The sequence below is a fragment of the Rissa tridactyla genome, chromosome 2 (genome assembly GCF_028500815.1).
Source record: "Rissa tridactyla isolate bRisTri1 chromosome 2, bRisTri1.patW.cur.20221130, whole genome shotgun sequence".
NCBI lineage: Eukaryota > Metazoa > Chordata > Aves > Charadriiformes > Laridae > Rissa > Rissa tridactyla.
Window position 1 is genome coordinate 114,954,041 of NC_071467.1, and position 19,068 is coordinate 114,973,108.

General features: G+C 39.8%; 1 protein-coding gene across 1 annotated transcript in view; it reads right to left on the reverse strand.

Moving 5' to 3' along the window:
* Positions 1-2,760: 2,760 nt before the first annotated feature.
* Positions 2,761-19,068, reverse strand: part of TBX20 (T-box transcription factor 20) — a 41,153-nt gene continuing 24,845 nt past the window's right edge. The window contains exons 7-8 of the mRNA XM_054192948.1: positions 13,155-13,264; positions 2,761-8,518 (exon numbers count right to left, since the gene is read on the reverse strand). Of these exons, the coding sequence (XP_054048923.1) occupies positions 8,178-8,518; positions 13,155-13,264 (451 nt within the window). The 3' untranslated portion in view covers positions 2,761-8,177. The remainder of the gene's footprint in view (positions 8,519-13,154; positions 13,265-19,068) is intronic.

A 19,068-nucleotide genomic window follows, 5' to 3' on the forward strand; every position in this document is an offset into this window, starting at 1 on the left:
ATAGAAGACAGATTTTATGCTACGTACTCATTCCCTTCTATGAATCTCTAAGGACAAATGACCAGACTTTGAGCATCTAAACAGAGAAAAGCTGCAGCTGTTCAAGGAAGTGTATCACCTCCACCTTTTGGGGAGTTATTTTTTCTAAATGTCATAAATTACACATTCAGTTGCAAGCATTTGCCCTTCTTTAATTTATCATAATATCTGAGGTAGTCTTCTGCCGTAGCTGGCTGAATTAAAACAGACAAAGAGCTAGCTGAGTGTCCTTTGCACATCTGACGGACAATCATTCATCTCATCACCATTTCTGCTAACCACCCAACTCCAAACACAGGAGAGCGCAGAACTTTGAAGCAGGTACTTATGAAGTCGATGAAAACATGACTCAAACCCAGGAGGTTCTCTAGGACATGAAAACCTACCACTCAAAAATTACTGTACATATTCCTGGGAGGCTTCACAATGAGAATACGAACAACTCAAAGTCAACTAATAGACGAAAATAATTCAACATGGTTGCTTGATTTCAATGCAACAAGTTACTTAGTCCATGCAGTCCCTGTATTAAGCCTGGTTTTCAACCTAAAAAGCCTTAAAAATACCAGCTTTTGCTGGGTCTGCTTGTTAAAACCGTATTTTATATTAATAGAGGTAAAAATGCTACAGTGGTGAATTATCTAGTACTCTCTGCATTGGGAAAAAAGTTAGCATCCTACTCTTTAAAAAAACCTCTCTGGCAAACTTTTCAGGTAGACACTGCCATAGGTTTTTCTTAGTTCCTTTGGCTATTACTTTGGAGAACAAGGACCAGCTTCTGTAGTCCCCGCAAAAATCTCTAAGAGCCTCACTAACCAACCCTTATATCAACGACTAACTTCAATAAGGATCTTGGACATTAGACCACTGACAGTTTAATTCTTTATTCTTAGAACTATCATTACTGATTATTGTTAGTTTCTATATCTTGAACTGAGAGTGTATAAATATTTTGTGTGTATTTGAAGTGGTCTTTTTTACTCACAATTCAAAATATCATTTATTACTCTATATTTCTAACATACCATTAACTCAGTGCATTCATTGTGCTCCTGCACAGGAAGCTTAGAAAATATTATTCTTCAAATCATTTGTTTTCTGCACTGCTTATCTCCAAGGTAGATAATTTGGATATAAATCTGTTTTCTAAATGTGAAACATAAGGCAGTCTACAGTCATCATGACTACTCAGCAGTCTCTTCAGAGCAAGCCTACTGGGAGGCAGTTCAGAATCTTCACTTTATTTAATCCTCTGGTTTCTCTTTGGACATTAACAAATAAAGGCTCCACTTATACAGGTGTTTGTTGCATGGACAACTTGTTCCCAAAGGTCTTGAATCTACAAAGCACAAGGAGTTTTACAGTTGCGGAGCCACCGAAATACTTAAGCACTGATTTAACTTTAAGTGAGCAAGCCTACTGGTTTCAGTGAGATTATTAGCATAACTACATCCTGAATCAGCTCACAGCCAACATTTCTGATTCAGGAAAGTGCCAATGCACGCACTTAGCTTTACATGTAATCAGGAAAGCCCCCTAGCCTGAGGTTAAGCAAAAGACTTTCACAGCACTGAATATCCATGAGAAAATACATGAGTTTTTTTGCTACTTAGACAACATAAAAATATAATACAGAGACAAAAGGCATCATATACGGTTACCAACTCAGTGAGCTGTCCTCATTTTCATATATTCCAAATGTAAAAGACATACATTAATGCATGGCTGCAACTCAGCATAGTTAAAAGTGGATTTGAATTATTTCAGGTTGTTCTTTCCTTGCTTACATTCACAGACAAAACCAAATTAAGGCAACGATCCCGCTGTTCATTAGGACCTTACAGTTCTTCTATCACATTGAGTTTCTTTGTAAGCCAGCAACTCTTGTGAAATAGCTGCAAAAGACCCAGCAGCTGATCTCAATTTGAGGACAAGCTGAGCTACAGGTGTGTAACAAAAACTTTTGTCAGAAGCTGCTTTAAGGGATGGCTCTCTCAGAAACCTTGGAAGCACCTGAAGAGATTGTTTGGTTGTCCCAAGGCAAGATTAGCTCTAATCATATCATTCTTGACTAATGCATGTTCAACCTGTTCTTAAAGACTTACAATGATAGACATGGCTCCTTATCTTCTCTAGGCAATCCTGTGCTGTGCTTCACTATCCCTCTTCTTTGAATATCTTAGATGTCTCAAGTAACTCTCCCCGGCTTTAATATATGCTATTAAAATAGAAACAAAATCCTATTAAATAAAAGCCTGCAGCAGATATGGAGAGGAATTTATTCCTTGCTTCTTCACATTCTTTGTACATTTGAAAACTTTATTGTATCTTCCCATAATTTTCACTTCTCCACGCTAAACAGACGTAATTCCTTTCCACTTTTTTCTCAGACTGTGTTTCCTAGGTCTCTGTTTGTTATCTTGGGGAATGTGGGAACCCCATATTTCAGCCACTGATTTGTGCTCTGGTAGCAAACCCAGCAATTTTTCCAAGTATGATTGCAAAGCACTTTGAAAAAAATCACTTGTGTAACTATATGCAAGCTACTATTGTATTTAACTACAGTACAACTATCACTCCGTATGGATCCAGGATTTAGACCACCTTTTGCAGACGAAAAGCCCTACCGGATTTTGTGCACTCTCAGAAAAATCTGTCACTGGCTCCACTGCACTCAGTGACTTGGTTAGAGGAAACCCAACAGAAGAAGAAAGCTTTGGCTAAATAAGAATGATATATCAAAACACCCAATATTTTAATGAAAGAAACTGAATATCCACACATTTGCACTTCTGTACAATTTTTGTGATATATATATAATTTTAAGCTGTTTACAAATAACATTTAATGCTTCAAATATTACATAATGTTGATATTATATTTCTAGCAGAAATAAATATATTGCACTTAAAAAGAAACTTTTCATTAGATGTTGCTTCATAGTTTATGTTCATAACTTCTTTTTCCATAAAAAGTTTTCCCCCGATCCCCACCCCATACACACAAACACACACTTCAGTACATGGTGAATGTGCTCACGCAATGCATTATAAACAACAAAGTCAACACAGCAAACAGCAGAACTGTGGTACATTCTGTTAAAGAGGTTACATCCAGTTTTTTACCTTCCTTTTTTTTAAAACCAAATCTTTCCTCGTGTTTCTGAAGGTACAATAAAAAAAGAGAGATTGTTTAAATGTGCTAAAGGTAAAATACAGAAAACTGTATTTCTTGTCCTTAAACTATCATAAAAAGTTACTTTAGAATTTACTTAAATCACTGCTTAGTTTTCTTTTAAAAAGATAAAATAAAGAAAAAGAAGTTGTCATTTGATAAACTAGAGACTATATGCAAGGACAGTTTATCACAGAGTAATACATAAATCCTCTGGCCAGCAAGTAAGTGGTTAGTAAAGAAAGCACATCTTCTGCAGCAGAAAACGCTCTGTAAGGAACAGCGAGAATAAGATGTCACCAAAACCAAAAATAATCTTGCAGTGAGTGAATGTCATCCCTCTGCAGATGATGAGTATGAGCACTGTGGTCACAACTTCCTCCCAGATGAGGAGCCCTAAGTGTTACACTGATCTCACTGTTGCTTTTACCCCATATCTAGGGGTAAATTACCACAATTTATATTAGCTTACAGTTTTGGAAAGCTCCCCAAAGTTTTTGCAATAATTTTCATTGATATTTCTGTTTCCCTATGGTACGCACACAGAAAGAGGATGTAGTGCATAATCAAGTTGCCAGCCAAAATGTTTTCAGTTTGAAAGAGGTTCCTTTTCTAATGCTGGTTACTGTTTGCTGGATGTTGGAAGCCGCAACATCTTATGTGTACACACTCATGCAGTGTGCCGGCTTCCATGGATAAAGCCTTCTGGGAAAAAATTTGCTATTGCATTTCATAGACTGGACTACCAAGTATGTTAGCTATCATACAACATACCACGTTTGAACTCGTGAAGAAACATTTCCATTAGAAACTCTGCACCTTTTTCCACTTGGTCTATGATTATTTATCAATTTATACCTAGAAGAGTCCCACTGAAACCAGTGGCATTGATTTTTCTATCTTTGACAGTGCCTCAGGCCATATAAAGCAATACTGCAAACCAAACAGACAAATTTAAAATGTTTTTTTTTTATGTCTAGCTTCTCTCAGGGCTCCAAATTTAGAAGTAAAAAAAAAAATCAGACAGATGCATCTAAGTCAGTTTTGTTAGTCTTTGGGATGCTTTTGTTGAATTGAAGACCTGAGGCCGTTGACTATCTATGGATAAAAGGGTAATCCAGAAAACACCCAAAAGTACTTGTAACACTTTGGAGGATAATCTTATCATTCTCTTTGAAAAGCATATTCAGGCATGTTCACTCCACCCTTCTAAAAAAAAAAATAAAACAACAACATAAACCAGCACCAGTTTGCTCAGCCAAGAGAGCTCATAAAGGTGAAGAGCACTTCTCATGGGATATAAAATGTGAATTATATTGGAAAATAAATTCTAGATTGTATTTGGCATTCCTAGACCATCTACCAGCAACAGATGTTCTGTCCTGAAAGTGATATAATTTTGACAGCAGTACAGCAACTCCTTAAATAAATTACTCAGTTATTGTCAAAGTAGTACAGATTTTTTTTTTTTTAGGAAAAGCAATTTCACTCTTTAAGCGATTAGTTACGAATTTACATTAATTTTCTCCCAATTGTTAAATCAATGCTAAAGCTGATTTGTAGCCAGTTTTTAGTCTTTTCAGTAGAGTTCCTATATTGTTCTGTCACTAAAGTCACTGTTCTTACACTTAGACTTCATTTTTGGGTAAGAATACTGAATGAAATCCCATCTCCATTACAGTCAAGAAATTTGGCGCTGGTTTCAGTGGGGCAGGAATTTTATCCCTGGAATCACTGCCATGCTGCCTCTTGCCCACAGGACAGCGAGAGGGACAGGGAGAAGAAACCTTGGAAGGTGTCAAGACCTCTTCGGTGGGTGTCCTGTGGTCTCTGTGAACTTAATCCCTTCAACCTCAACTCTACGCAACAGGTTTTGGAGGTAGGATTGTGAGGGCAAACAAGAGGAGGTGAGGCTCTCACAAGCTGCCTTCGTTCCCTTGCTTGGGATCTGCCTGTGATTCTGCATTAGTGGGGAACCCCAGTGGGTTTGTGATGCAAAGGAATGAAACCATCGGAGAGGAGCATATGCCAGAGACCAGCGTGGGGAGGAATGAGCACACTGAGAGAGACTCGATCTGACTGGAAAAATCAAGCTGTGGATTTTGACAGATAGTTCTGCATCACCTACAATATGGAACTCATCACAGAGGATTTGGATGAGGAATTCACCTTATTATGTTTTTATATAGGGACAGTCTACTGCTGTATTTTTTCAGATATGCATCAGGTTTTATTCCTAGTGAAAAGCACTTGTCTTTCACTTAATATTTTTGTAAATGATGTTGTCAAAATCTAGTTTCATTCTCCAGGAAGACCCTGGAGAATTTTCTCTGAAATGGTACCAGGGGCATTTCTGCATGCCAAATATGGGTGTTTTCAGAACAGGGACCATGACAGGACTAAAGAGATCATACAGTTTAGTTCTCTAAATTTGCTTCACAAAGGAAGGACAGGTCAATGTATGAGCAGGCTTTATGTGACTTGTAAAGTGTACCTAAATCAGCCTACCTGTTCCAAACTTTTCTGGAGTCGTGTAAAAGCTGCCTACTTACTCGACCATTTCCTGATGGAAATATCAGCGTTAAAGCTACTGGCTTGTATTCGGAACCTAACCATATCCCTTGCAACTCCAGATAAGTTAATGGAGCTGCAGAAGGAGACAGATAAAAGAAGTAGAATTTCCCCACAGGCTTTAGTGCATGTCGTCATAGGGCCTTCAGTCAAGCAACTGAAGGAGAGGGTTTAAAATTTTCTTCCAAATCTCCCAGAAATTCTCATTTCTGTGTAATGATATATGTACTTGAAGAGTTATGTTGTTGTGGGGCCAGTATCATCTGATTTTCTGAAAAATAGGGGTGTTATATCAAAATGGGTCATAAGTAGACACAACCTTGCAACATGCACTTTTTGGGTGAATCTGATAGCCTGGACCAAAATCTAATATTTGCATGCATCAAACCAAATTCAGTGTCTGATTCTAAGCTATTTAAATACTGCAGAGCTTGGCTTATTATGTTCACTTATGGAACACCTTGCAGTAGCTCTGAACCCAGAAACTATAAATAAAAGTTCATTTTCATTCACATACAGAGCACAGAAGTTGCAAATTGCCTCAGGTCATTTGTTTTTATCAGCAGGTCCAACAGTGAGTAAAGGGAAATTAGGATGATACTGCAGATAGCTGAGGTGATTGAAAAATGGCCAATTTGACAAGATTTTAAATTCATCTACTGGGAAAAACACAAAGATGGCCCTTATCTGTGGGATGCAAGTACTGGCCTACAGCAGAAGCTGGGAAAAGCCTGGGAGGTTGTCATTGCTCTGTGTGATGGGGCATGTAAGATGAGGCAACGGGACAAAAAAGGCACATGACTTGCCTTGTCCTTCATAGAGGTGGGAGGTAGGTGACTCTGTCCTGCAGTCCACTTCTTACCATATGATACCAAAACACACACTAGGGGAGTATAGTGCTAAAAAAGTCTGTTTTCCATTCTGTGTTCCAGACGAGATTGGATTGCTAGTTCTTTTTTATCAGTAGACGTGTTATCATCTATAGCTTGGATGCAACTCTACACAGAAACTCTGGGTTGACTTCTTATTTACAGTGAAATCCCAGCTCCCACCATGCAGAAAACCAGCATCGCTCTGGTGCTATTTTCAGCAGCGCAGAGGATTCACGCCAGCTCTCTGCAGAGAGGTCAGTTTTTCTTATACCTCTACAGTTCCTCTGTTGCATCAGACATAACATACTAGAAAAGGTGGACAATACTTGGAATGAGAACCCTAATTACTAACTTAAAAAAGGCAGATATGAATTTAAAAAAAATTACATGTGACATTCTGCACTGATATTTTCCCAAGGAAACTCCACTATTCTACTGGGACATGGAAAAAAAAGACAATACAACCCTCATTTTCCTGGCCAAAGAGCTTGTATAATAACAGCTGTGACCAAACCCAAGAAAATCAAAACAAGTAGAAGGATACTTCAGTCCCACTCATCCTATACCAGTCCATCAATTATAGTTTGATCTAGAGAATCTGTAGACTGATCTAGCCTGAAATTCAGTTAACTTGGGTACACATTTGCAGCTAGAAACAGGTCTTCACTGGCAAGTGCAGCAGCAAACAAGCATTGATTTAAAGGTTTGATATCTTGGGTTTCTAAGTTTAAGTAACAGATTTTTCCAAATCAACATTTTCCTTCATCATACCTTAATACAGAGTTAAACTGTTCCTCTTAGGATATAGGACAAACTTCTTTTTAGACTGAAGGACAGAATAGACTATTACTGCTACAGTCCTGTAACACAGTTCTTTTTTGGAACTGATAAGTGTTTTGTGAAAGAAACAAAGAAAGAAAGAAAGACTTGTTAATGATTTTCTCTTTGGGATTATAGTAGCAACTAAGAAATACTGCTTTTGGTGAATATAAGCCAGTCTTTTAAAAAGGACAGTGGCCTTCTCCACTTTGTCCCATTCCCAGCAAATGTGTGCTGAGATAGCCTAAAACATGCTCAAAGTTATAGCAATACATTTTTCTGTTTAGATGTTCGTCAGTCACAAGAAGAGATGAAGATGAGTAAGAGTATTGCCTTTCTCAGAATTCTTCTAGCGTATGAAAAAAGACCTATACACAATTAATTTGTACATTGCTGCACAAACATAATCTCTTTCCGCTAGGTATAATGCACCTTTGGAACAAGCTGCACGTGACCAAAAATCCTGGGAACTTTGGGATCCATTTCGGCTGTGTCACACGTAGATCTGTGAGCAGCTCCAAGCTGCATGCTCTCTTCTTGTGATCCCTCAACAGAGGAATCTGTATCCGTAATGCATTTTCTTAGCTGGTTTGTTATGAGTTCAGCACTCCTGCCACAGGCCTTTCAGGAAGGTCCCTTGTATTTTTCATACCAAACTTGCACATTTAAAAATCTCGTGTTTCTCTCGTCTTACATCATCACTCATACAAATGGCGTCATCACTGCAGAGGAGTGACGCAGTCCCTGGATGGCTGCATATGGACCCTGCTGAAAATAATGGTGGTACCTGGGCATGTGGAAGGAAGGGAAAGTGGGGCCACTACCTTGCATGGAGCTGGCTATAGCAGAGGGGGTAAGAGGCATTCCCAGGCGGCTGTACGGAGGCAGAGATCCTTGGATGGGATGAGGAATGGGTGTAGCTATGGATGCAGTGCTGGTACCCAGGGCACTCAAAGACTGTGGATGCTGAAATCCAGGAAAACTGGTTGAGGAGGACACCCAGGAACTGAGGGACAGGTTATCAGATGTTGTAAAGGCTGACCCTGCAAGCAAAGAGAAAGAATGCCTGACATTTGCACTGCAACACACAAAGCTGGTAAATTAGCAAAAAGGGAGAAAAAGAGTCTTTCACAGAAAGACAAGTTGTCATTGGAAATACTTCCCAAATACTTCTCTCTCCTTATTTCTTTCTTTATATTATTGTTTGCCAGTCGCTGGCAAATAATCACTTTATCACTACATCTTAGACAAATTTCCATTTTAAGAAGCTGGTTGCAGTGGCTTGAACAGTAGAATCAGCATTGCACATTGGACATTTTTGATATTCACACTGAAGAAACTTGTAATGCTGCCACTAAACACTGAAGCGTCTGCTCTGATGTGGAATCTCACTGCATTACATCCCTGGTGTGAAGGCGTGTTTGTAGCTTTTTACCTCAAATCCTCAGTAGAACTGATTACTTTTTTCTACAATTTCAGTCTGGAAAAAACGCGGAAAAATGTAATTTGCACTACAAGTCTTCCCCCCCCCCCCCTTTTTTTTTTTAGCCCAGTAAAACTTGTCAACACTGCATCTTTTCACTCAACCTGACTTTTTCCAAAATATAGAACAAAAAATTCTAAAATATCAAAGCATTTGTTATTTTTTCAACTGTGTACAGTGCTCTAAGAAGCAACGCTAATGCTAAATCATAGTAAGAGATGTGGGGTTTTAAGTGAAATGCACAAAAATATTAAAAACTTGCTCTCGGGGTAATTACCTACTTTTGATCAAATGGAAGTGGTTTCTTCTGGATTTTTTTTAATCTGAAAAGTTCCAAAAATTATTTTCACGAATCTTCCACCTCTTTAAAACACTTTTTCTCTGAATATTGTAGAATCATAAAAAAGGGAAAAATGGTTTATTGAAGTTAGAACAAATTATTTATTTTATTTTGACAGTAAAATTTGGGGGAAGCAATGAATAATTTGTTTGGGTAATTATACATAGTCATTTTCAAATAATCTGGTGATGATGTTTCCCTTCACCTCTGCAGTTCCTCTATGCATCTGGTCATCATCACATGTCTGATTTCTAGAAATGGGAAATACAATACAGTCCTATAAATAAACTCCTAATTTTTATTCCTATTCAAACAATAATTCACCTCATGCCCCTTCTGTATTTTCTGTCTTGTCCAACTTCATCTGTTGAGAAAATATTTCTTACTTTAAGAAATAAATTTACTGGCAAGAATAATTGACAAAAAATAATTTCAAACCAGTATTGCAAAACATTTTGAGACAACAAATTTTACAACAGGTATTAGTTTCATAAATCTGATTCTGGAAGATAGGTTCATCCAAATTGTGAAAAGAAAAAAATATGAAGACAACTATCTGTCAAATTAAACTTATTGGAATTATGTATACTAACCAATCGTAGACACATTCTCAGTACAAAACTGTAAGCAAATGACAATAGAAAGAAAAAATGCAAATAATTATTTTAGAAAAATCATGAATCTCTTTAGGGATATCTTCTCAAATCAGAAACAGAGCTACTCTTGGTTAATTCCTCCTCTGCTTAATGAAACAAGTAAAACGGCCCAGTAACAGGAAAGAGAAATTGTGTCAATTCAGCAGTAGAAACGGACTTGAACCAAACCCTGTCCTTACCACTGAACCAAATCTTAACTGCTGGGAAGCTGGGATCCAGAGCCAAACTATAAGGATAACATCATACTGACAGACCAGAGCAAAACCCTTTACAAAATTTGAACATTATTGCATTACAGGGAAAGCAGGAAGTGAATCTGGATTTCATAGAATCATAGAATGGTTTAGGTTGGAAGGCACCCTGAATATCATGTAGTTCCAACCCCCCTGCCATGGGCAGGGACACCTCTCACTAGACCAGGTTGCTCAAAGCCCCGTCCAGCCTGGTCTTGAACTAGGGATCATCTTCCAGGGATGGAGCATCCGCAGCTCCTCTGGTCAGCCTGTTCCAGTGCCTCACCACCCTCACACTTTGAAGCCATTACACCTCGTCCTATCACATTTGCCTACAAGGTTTACATTTGGCTCCCTTCAGGTGGCTACCATGAATCCCATGTGTGAACGCTGGAGCTCAGGCAGGCACCCAAACGTTATGCATTAAAGAGTTTTAATTGGATTTATATATTTCATATTTGTTAATCCCTTTGGAAATAGACCTCTTGTGATAAATATACTACTGAAGGCTAGCCACTTCCATCTTTAGACTGCTGAAATTGGCTGAGTTGAGAATGCTCTGGGTGGGTGCTGAAGTAATTAGAAATAAATAGCAGTGATAGACTTTCTTTGTTCTACACAGAATAAAGTATGTGATTCCTTTTCATGAATGATCATGAAATGATCAGAGGGCTGGAGCACCTCTCCTGTGAGGACAGGCTGAGAGAGTTGGGATTGTTCAGCCTGGAGAAGAGAAGGCTCCGGGAAGACATTATTGCAGTTTTTCCATACTTAAAGGGGCCTTATAAGAAAGATGGGGATAAACTTTTTAGCAGGGCATGTTTCAATAGGACAAGGGGTAATGGCTTTAAACTAAAAGAGGAAAGATTTAGACTAGATATAAGGAAGACATTTTTTACAACGAGGGTGGTAAAACACTGGAACAGGTTGCCCTCAGAGGTGGTAGATGCCCCATCCCCGGAAATATTCCAGGTCAGGTTGGACAGGGCTCTGAGCAACCTGATCTAGTTGAAGATGTCACTTCTCACTGCAGGGGAGATTGGACTAGATGACCTTTAAATGTCCCTTCCAACCCAAACCATTCTGTGACTCTCTGATTCTTATGAGGAAACCTCCATGAGCTCCCTTTCCTCCTCTAACAGCAATGGTCTCTAGTTGCAATTTATTACTCCAAAAAGTCTCACATACCACATTTGCCAGCACCAAGGAAATGTGCTCTAGTAATTCTGAGGCAGTCGGGGCCTCAGAGAGCTTATAACACACCCTACCCAGCGACGTGTATGTATTTTGCTGTGAACTCTCTTATGTATCAAAGGCCATCCCTCAATTCTGCATGCAAGGTAGTTTTAAAATGCATCAGAAGAAATGGAAATGTCTGTGGAGTTTCAATAAGATCATTATTTCTCTCCGCATATCTTGGAGGACTTTTCCTTATTTAAGGACACCAGACCTAAACAGAGAGTGAAGGCAGTACCAATTACTCATCTGCAAGAGCAGTATATTTTACCCTCAGTGCATGTCTCTGGTTGCCCAGAACAACCACATCCTAACGCTAGCATATGGCTCCCAGATTAGAAAAAAGTTGGTTGCCACAACTCATCATCTTCCTCACTTACTCATTTGCCACATTGTGAGCAAATGCAGAACTGTACTCTGTATATATTACACATAAAATTAAGTGTAATAAACTATTCTTTCCTCCTGTGACACCTTCCTTGGTATTCTCTTCAGAAGAGAAAGGTTTTAATGGCCAGCTCTCATACTGAGGTTCACTTGGTTCCAAAGGAGGACACCACACCAGGGAGAAATTTAATTCTTGGAGAGAAGATGCCTTGCTCTGGGCACTTCTGGCAAAGGAAAATTTAAGTCTTCAGCAATAACTGGTCTAGGATCTAAACTGATGTGAAGCGAGGTAATCCCCCGGAAGTATGTGAAATGATGGCATCGTACCAGCTGAGGAGTTGCTCCAGAAACTCCGCAATCTAAGGAACTGCTCTTAGAATAGACATGTGTGAACAAGCCCACCTAATCACGTTTTGTTGAAGAGCAACACATGGTTAAAAATAAGTGTGTTTTCCCTGCACAAGTCCAAAGAGCTTATGACCAGAAATAATGCTCTTATCTTAGCAACACTGTATGAAGTTAGAGGACAAGACAAGGGCACTGCCAGTCGGAAGGCAGATAGAACTGCTTTACCTCAAGTGGCTGTTGCCTATCAGGCAGGTCACGAAGTCAACATGCAAAGTATAACGCAACACAAGTTTATGCTAGTCAGCCATCCCACAGGATGGGTTTGAGATCTATCTCCAGTGGCAAAGTACGACAGATGCAATTGGTCCAGTGAGTATCACCACAAAGAACAATTCTGTCTTGCTACTACTTTTGTGACTGCTAAAGTAGACAAACCAAGTTGATAAAGCATTTGAGGTGAATTGCCTCAGCAGGAAAAGCACCTTTTAGAGAGCAAGAGACAACAATTAAACATCAGTTTTCCAGGGAGCTATGGACTTTTCTTCCTGTAGAGGCAAAGCAGGTTAACCTGGTTGCAGATGGTCAGAACTGTTCAAGTGTTCTGTTCACAGAAGGCTTGGAGGGGCAGCAAATGGCACATCTATACCACAAACGGTGCTGAGTCTGAGCTAGTAGGTCTGCCAAGCGATGGGAAGTGTTAGCTTGTTCTCAGCAGCATGGTAAAGAAGTTGCCTGTTTTGCAGAGGAAGCAGAGGTAGTTCTCTTCTGCTGGCAAAGGCTGCACCTCTAGAGCTGCCTCCTGAGCTAGCTACCCACATCAGTGCCATGGGCATATCAGATGTCCAGAAGAGCCATAAGGTAACAAGAACTATTCTTCATTATAGGACTTCATGGCGGAGAGACACACCAGAGAAATGCTTTGGTCTGACTGTGGTCCTCCTAATTATCGCACATAACCAGGTCACCAAAGTTTACTTCATGAGCACATTTTCCTACCTCTGCTTTGTGTTGCCTGGCTGTCATCTCCAAGATCATCTTCTCCTCCATAGGTTCGAATGGGGGATCGGGCATAGGAATGCTTTTGGATAAGGCTCTCCACGCTTTCTCTGTGAAAGGAAACAACCTACTGTATTAATACATCCTAAACAGCCTCCTAATTCATTAGGCTAAATACCATGAACATGCTGCCTTTTCCCCTCTCCAGATCACAGCTTTCTCCCACAGGCTCTCTGAAATTACTTAACAAAAGGGTTACCTCATAGTGTGTCACTGAAACGCTGAACTTGGCTTGTGGTATTTTAACATTGCTGATCACCTCTTACCTGCATGGTACTGCTTCTTCAGCAAAGTAGAGTGAACTTCCCACTGCATTTTCTGGATGTGCTTCCAGACAGGGAAAACAAGACCAGCACTCTTCACAAATTTGAAAATGCAAGCTCTAGGGTTATTTGTGCTGAGTGATCAGCCTGGGTTCAGAGGGACACCTGTGGTCCAGCTCCTTTCAAGCAAGATTTCACATCACACATGACCACCTCATCTGGTGCTTTCCCATTTTTCTGAAGTCAGGGGCAAGAGATAGATGTGTCCAGAGACAGCTCAGCTCTAACCCTGCTCTCTCAGCATCAGGGCCAAGGCCAGTTTGTAGCAGGAAGTCTACAGATACTACCGATCTCGTGCCACGTCTATTCTGGGAGGTTAGACGTGTCTGCCAGGCCCCCGCCTCACTGGTGGCACAAAGCACTGAAGTCGCCCAAACAATTTTTAAATAGAAGGAAGGCATATCTGCACGATAAGCCATAGCAGTTTGTAAGGAAGATCCAACCTTACACATTGCTAGCGCATTTCCATGTAAGTAGGTGGCATTATACCAAAGATGAATACTTTCTAGGCACATTTCCAAAATGGCTTTGACCTTCTGTTCCTGTTTAAGAAATCTAGGTAGCTGTAGCTGTTTAAATCTGCTGCTCACTGAAGGTTTTGTCTGAATTTACCATTTGACGATTCATATTTGCTAATGCCCTTAGCTCGGAGAGTGTGGCTGTTGCAGAAATTCCAAGGAAAAACATTTTCCAAGTAACATGATAAATCACAATGGCACATGTTTTCCTTTCCTACAGAAAGCCCATTATGGTCATTTTGTCCTTGGTCTATCACTGGCATCATTACTTATGCTAGTCTCCTCAGAAAAAAATAAATAAAAAGGGGATCTTATCAAAGTGATTTACTTGTGTCAGGATTGGAAGTGGACTGAAAGCAATGGCAGTTCCTACATAGAGGATGATATAATTGAATTACTGCCTTTTAAGTGATTGAAAACAGTAGGCATATCGGGGCTATCTCAAAGAAGATTTTACAAAGAAAAAGACAGATGGCATTGTTTACATTATGTGCTGAATGCCTCTTGAAACTTTTTTTTTTCTGAAGCAGAATGTGAAATGCAAAGAATTTTACTTAACAAAAAAGACTATCTCAGATGAGTACAGAATAACAGAATAATTAATTAGACCAGTTTTGTCTGAGTGACTTAGATACCAGTCTATAAACATATTCATAACCAAAGAATTACTCATCTTTAGATGTCTTAAAATAAATGTGATTCAGGTGATCGTCTGTATTGTCTCTATTGACTTTATTTCTAATAAAGGTCTGCTTGTAATGACAGACATTACAGCATGTAACAATATCCTGAAGCAACAGAAACAATGCAGGCTCTAGTTTTAGTGCAGTGGGCCAAATTCATCTCTAAAACATTGGATCCAATGGCAGTTTAGGGATAAATTCACCCCAATAAATTTACATTCGAATTACCTACAGGGATTTAAAGCTAAATCAAATGCCCACAATTATTGCAGAGTAAATTCTTTCCAGATGGGCTTGTATGCTAGACAGAGAACTCTATTATTCTATATGGTTGTCTTCTTTTAAAGGAAAAAGAGGGATGACTTCTTAGTGAACCCTGAATCTGCAAAGTTTGAAACCAGGGAACTATGTGGTAGGTTTATTTATTTATTTGTAATGTTGCAGGTAGTGTGCTAAAGGTTTTAGAAGATTAATCTCATTCATTGGCACAAGAAGTGAAGTTTTTTACGGCAGGGGGAACAGTCTAACGAGGAAACCTGGATCATGGAAAGCAACTAATTTCACAAAAGCAGTTCCTTTTGTGCAGCTGGGATTTAATATTCAAAACTGTACATGCTTATCTTGCCGAATCATGTTAGTGGTTTACGCTATAATCACAACATGCCTACTAATTTTTCTTTTTAGAGGTTGAGGCTGTGGTTCATGAGCGTAAAGCGTTGAGATTCACACCAGAATTTAGGCACCTGGTCCCCACAGCCTTCAGGCGGACACTCTTCTTTCCACATGCAACACGTGCTGCATATAAACCTCCAAACAGACCTATGAAATGCAAAAGGCTGAGCGGGAAACTAAGCATGCAAAGGGAAACAAAGAAAAGCAAGAAGTGGTGTATTTTCTCCACTCATGAAGCCCATCTCTGACTTATCCCACGAAGCACTGTTTCTTCCACCTAGCAAAACAAGAGCTGAGGTCTGCACTCGGGTCTCCCCCATCCGGGACAAGTGACCTAACTACAAATTAAGGGATAACCTTTCCTTCCCATTGTGTTTCAAAGGGAAGAGGTGGTGGCCTCTGCACAATGCTCAAATATTTCATACTCAGAGAACACTACCCAGAGATCAAGTCTTTATGGAGAAGAAAGGGCTTGCAAATCATTTATCTATGGAAACATGTGGAGTTTCCCACACAAGTTGGAAAGAGGAGCTGAGCCTCCTCCACACTTTAAAGACAGAGGTGCTCTGGGACTTGCTCCAAAGTTGATGTGTAGGAGGAAGCAAAATTTTAACAACAAGATTTAAGTGCCTGTGAAATCTAGTTCAAAATGCAGGAACAAAGCTGGCAATCTGGAACATAGGATCCTGCTTATACCCTTCTGTCAACCAGGGCCAAAAGGACTTAAATCTCAAAATCTTCCTGAAAATTCTGTTAACGGAAGTGTAAACCGTTTAGGATATCCAGAATGTGGTACTCTGTAGAGTGGACCAATAAATTATTTTTTTTAAAGTCCCAAAATATTATAATAATACTACTACTGCTAAGAGGCAAAGACATTAATTTAAACCTCTGGCTTTATAGTTCTGTATGTAACATTGTCAGATATCTCAATGCGGTTCAAAGGATTTATGGAAATAATTTTATAAATTACTGAATGATAAATCAATATTTGCCATTTTATGATTCTGCTTAATAAAAACAAAACCAAACCAACAAGTGAAGAGTATGGTGGAGTTTTTTTAAAGCTTTCCTTTAGCTTTTTTCTGAGCTGATCCACACTAAACTGGCTGAAGAATAAAGTGACTTCCAGTTACTCAGTGCTCAACTTCTGTACTCCTGTTACTCAGTTTTTGATCAGACACTTGTTATCTAATACTTGGACCTGACAACTTTTAACTTTTAGTGTATCTGAGAACTCCACAGTTTCTTCCATCAGCAATAAATTAGCAATAAACTTTGTTTTGAGAGATCACAAGCTGCCAGATGGATAAAGGAAAGATGTCTTCTTTCTGTCAAATTCTTTTGTGTGGTCTACCAAGAATTTTCAGTCTTCCAGGCTGCTCTTCAACTCACAGATATCTTGTAAATACCCAGAGGAGGGAGAAAACACACACATAGGCATAATATATTACTGTGATTAGGCTGTGCTGTGTGTACAACTGGATAATAGTAGCAGATGACAGGCTGGAGAAGAACGAGTCAGGGGCTGAAGCTGTTTGAGAAAAAGAAGAAGGAACCCTGTGCCAAGTGGAGAGGAAAAAAACCTAAGTTCGTATTGGCTAGCACACCCACGGAGAAGATGCTGAGGCAGGACAAATGTGAGGCGAGGTAGTAAGGAAAAGGAGCTCAGGCTGTTCCCAACGATCTGCGTTCTCACAGAAACACACCTTAAGCCCAGCCCTGTCAACAAACCCCTGCTTATTATGAACGGAACACTTCTCTCCTTTGTGCAAGAACTAAAAGAAGGAATTTTGAACCAGGAATCAAAGGGTTGGGAGAATTTATCAGTTAGCAAGGTTTTAGGGTGCACGGGGAGCATCTTGCCATTCTGCAGGTTTTAACCTCTTGACTGAACATTTATTTCACTCTTGTCCCGGCTGGCAACTGATTCCAAAACTATACTTCCCAGCTCAGGATGCTTTATGTCTTGCAGCTACAAGCTGAGCCTTTGTCCTTGTTTAGTTGACAGTGCCCTGTATGTACAGGGTAGTCTCAGAGGATCAAAAGTAGATAGGAAAATCCTGATGTAGCTGACAGATGATTCACTAACACTTTACAGACTAAACTCGAGATCATGGCATGGATATTAACTGGGAGATGGTAGAAAACAGAGCTGACTTGGGAAGCGGCTGAGGAACGAGGCCCTGCGTGTGGGTGCTCACTTCCTTTTACTGTCAACCCAGATTACAGAAATTCTCTCAGGAGATGGTAAAGTCCCAGATTACCCTGAGCAGAATCTTTAATCAAGATGAAAGAATAGTGCTTCTTTGTAGGTGGAAGCAGGCATCTCTTTGATGATGCTTCGTGTCGTTTTTTCCGCTCCTTTGGCTGTTACTGTGCTTCAGCTGTGCATTCACAGCAGCCTGGTGATCGCCACGACCCTGATTCTGGAGTGCATGACCATGACCCCTGCTGATATGGAAGAGGGCTCACCTGGCCACAGTGCACTGTCAACACTGGTGCTGCCTGGAGCTATGGGTTTCCCTGAATTCGGCAGAGAGCATAGCCAGGGGATGGAGAGAGGAAGCCTGCCTTCTCCCTTTGGGATGAGGAGGCTTGAGGCAATATATGTAGTTTTGGCAGAAGGCGTTAGAAAAGCTGATCTAGAACTAGCTTGCTGGAGCCAGGCCTTGGTTAGTATCCATCTTAGACCTATACCATGGCTCCAAAGAGGATGGCGTTGATGTAGTAGGCAGCCACCCGTTCCACTGGGAGCCAGGTTCAACCTCCTTTGAAGACAACGTGCAAAAGCCAGACTGCGGTGAGAAAGAGCAGGTGGCAGAGGCAGGCACTCTGAACTCATATCCTCAGCAGAAGTTACTGTCTCAGGAATGGCTACAAGAGGTACAAATTTCTGAGCAGAGTTGAGCAACCTGTTATTGTTTTCTCTTGTTGCCCTTACTAGCCAAGTGTTAGGTAAGGAAAAAGGTAAGGGTGTCCTCAGAATCTGCTCCCTGATCCTGGTGTCATGAAGTTTTTTTATTTCTTTTGGTTTGTTTTTTTTTTTTTTTGTCTTTTTCTTTGCAAGAAAAAGGGCAATGTTAATTAAAAAAAAATGAACAGAAAGAAAATAAAAAAATAAAACTGACAACCATGTTTTGCTTGGCCATTCAGTTCAACACAAAGAAAAATACAGAACAGGATATAAAGTGTATGAATTATCAGTTTGCAGCCTGAATGACTTCTTTAGTTCTGCATTTCAAAGGTTTCCTTTTTTTGTAGCTGCCAGTTAGTATGTTTGGAAGAAAGCCCAGATAACAGAAGACATCAGAAGTGAGGTGAGGTGAAGACAGATGGAATAAATGGGCTGAGAAGGCACAAAAATAAACTTGTCGGAAGTCGCACTGTAGTAGAACTTTTTTTTTTTTTAAGGGAAAAGATGACTAATTTGTCCAAGACGCAAGTGCTAAAAACAAGTCTGTAAAAAAAAAAACCAAAAACAAACAAAACAACAAAAAACCAAACCCAAACCAAAAAAACCCAATGCAGCAGGAGGAACAAATACATATCCATAATGGCAGCTCTAAGCGAACAACAAACACTGTCAGAACCACTATTGAGATATCACTCAGCCTTCATGTTCTTCTGGCTTTAAGTTGCTATATTACGCAGGCAC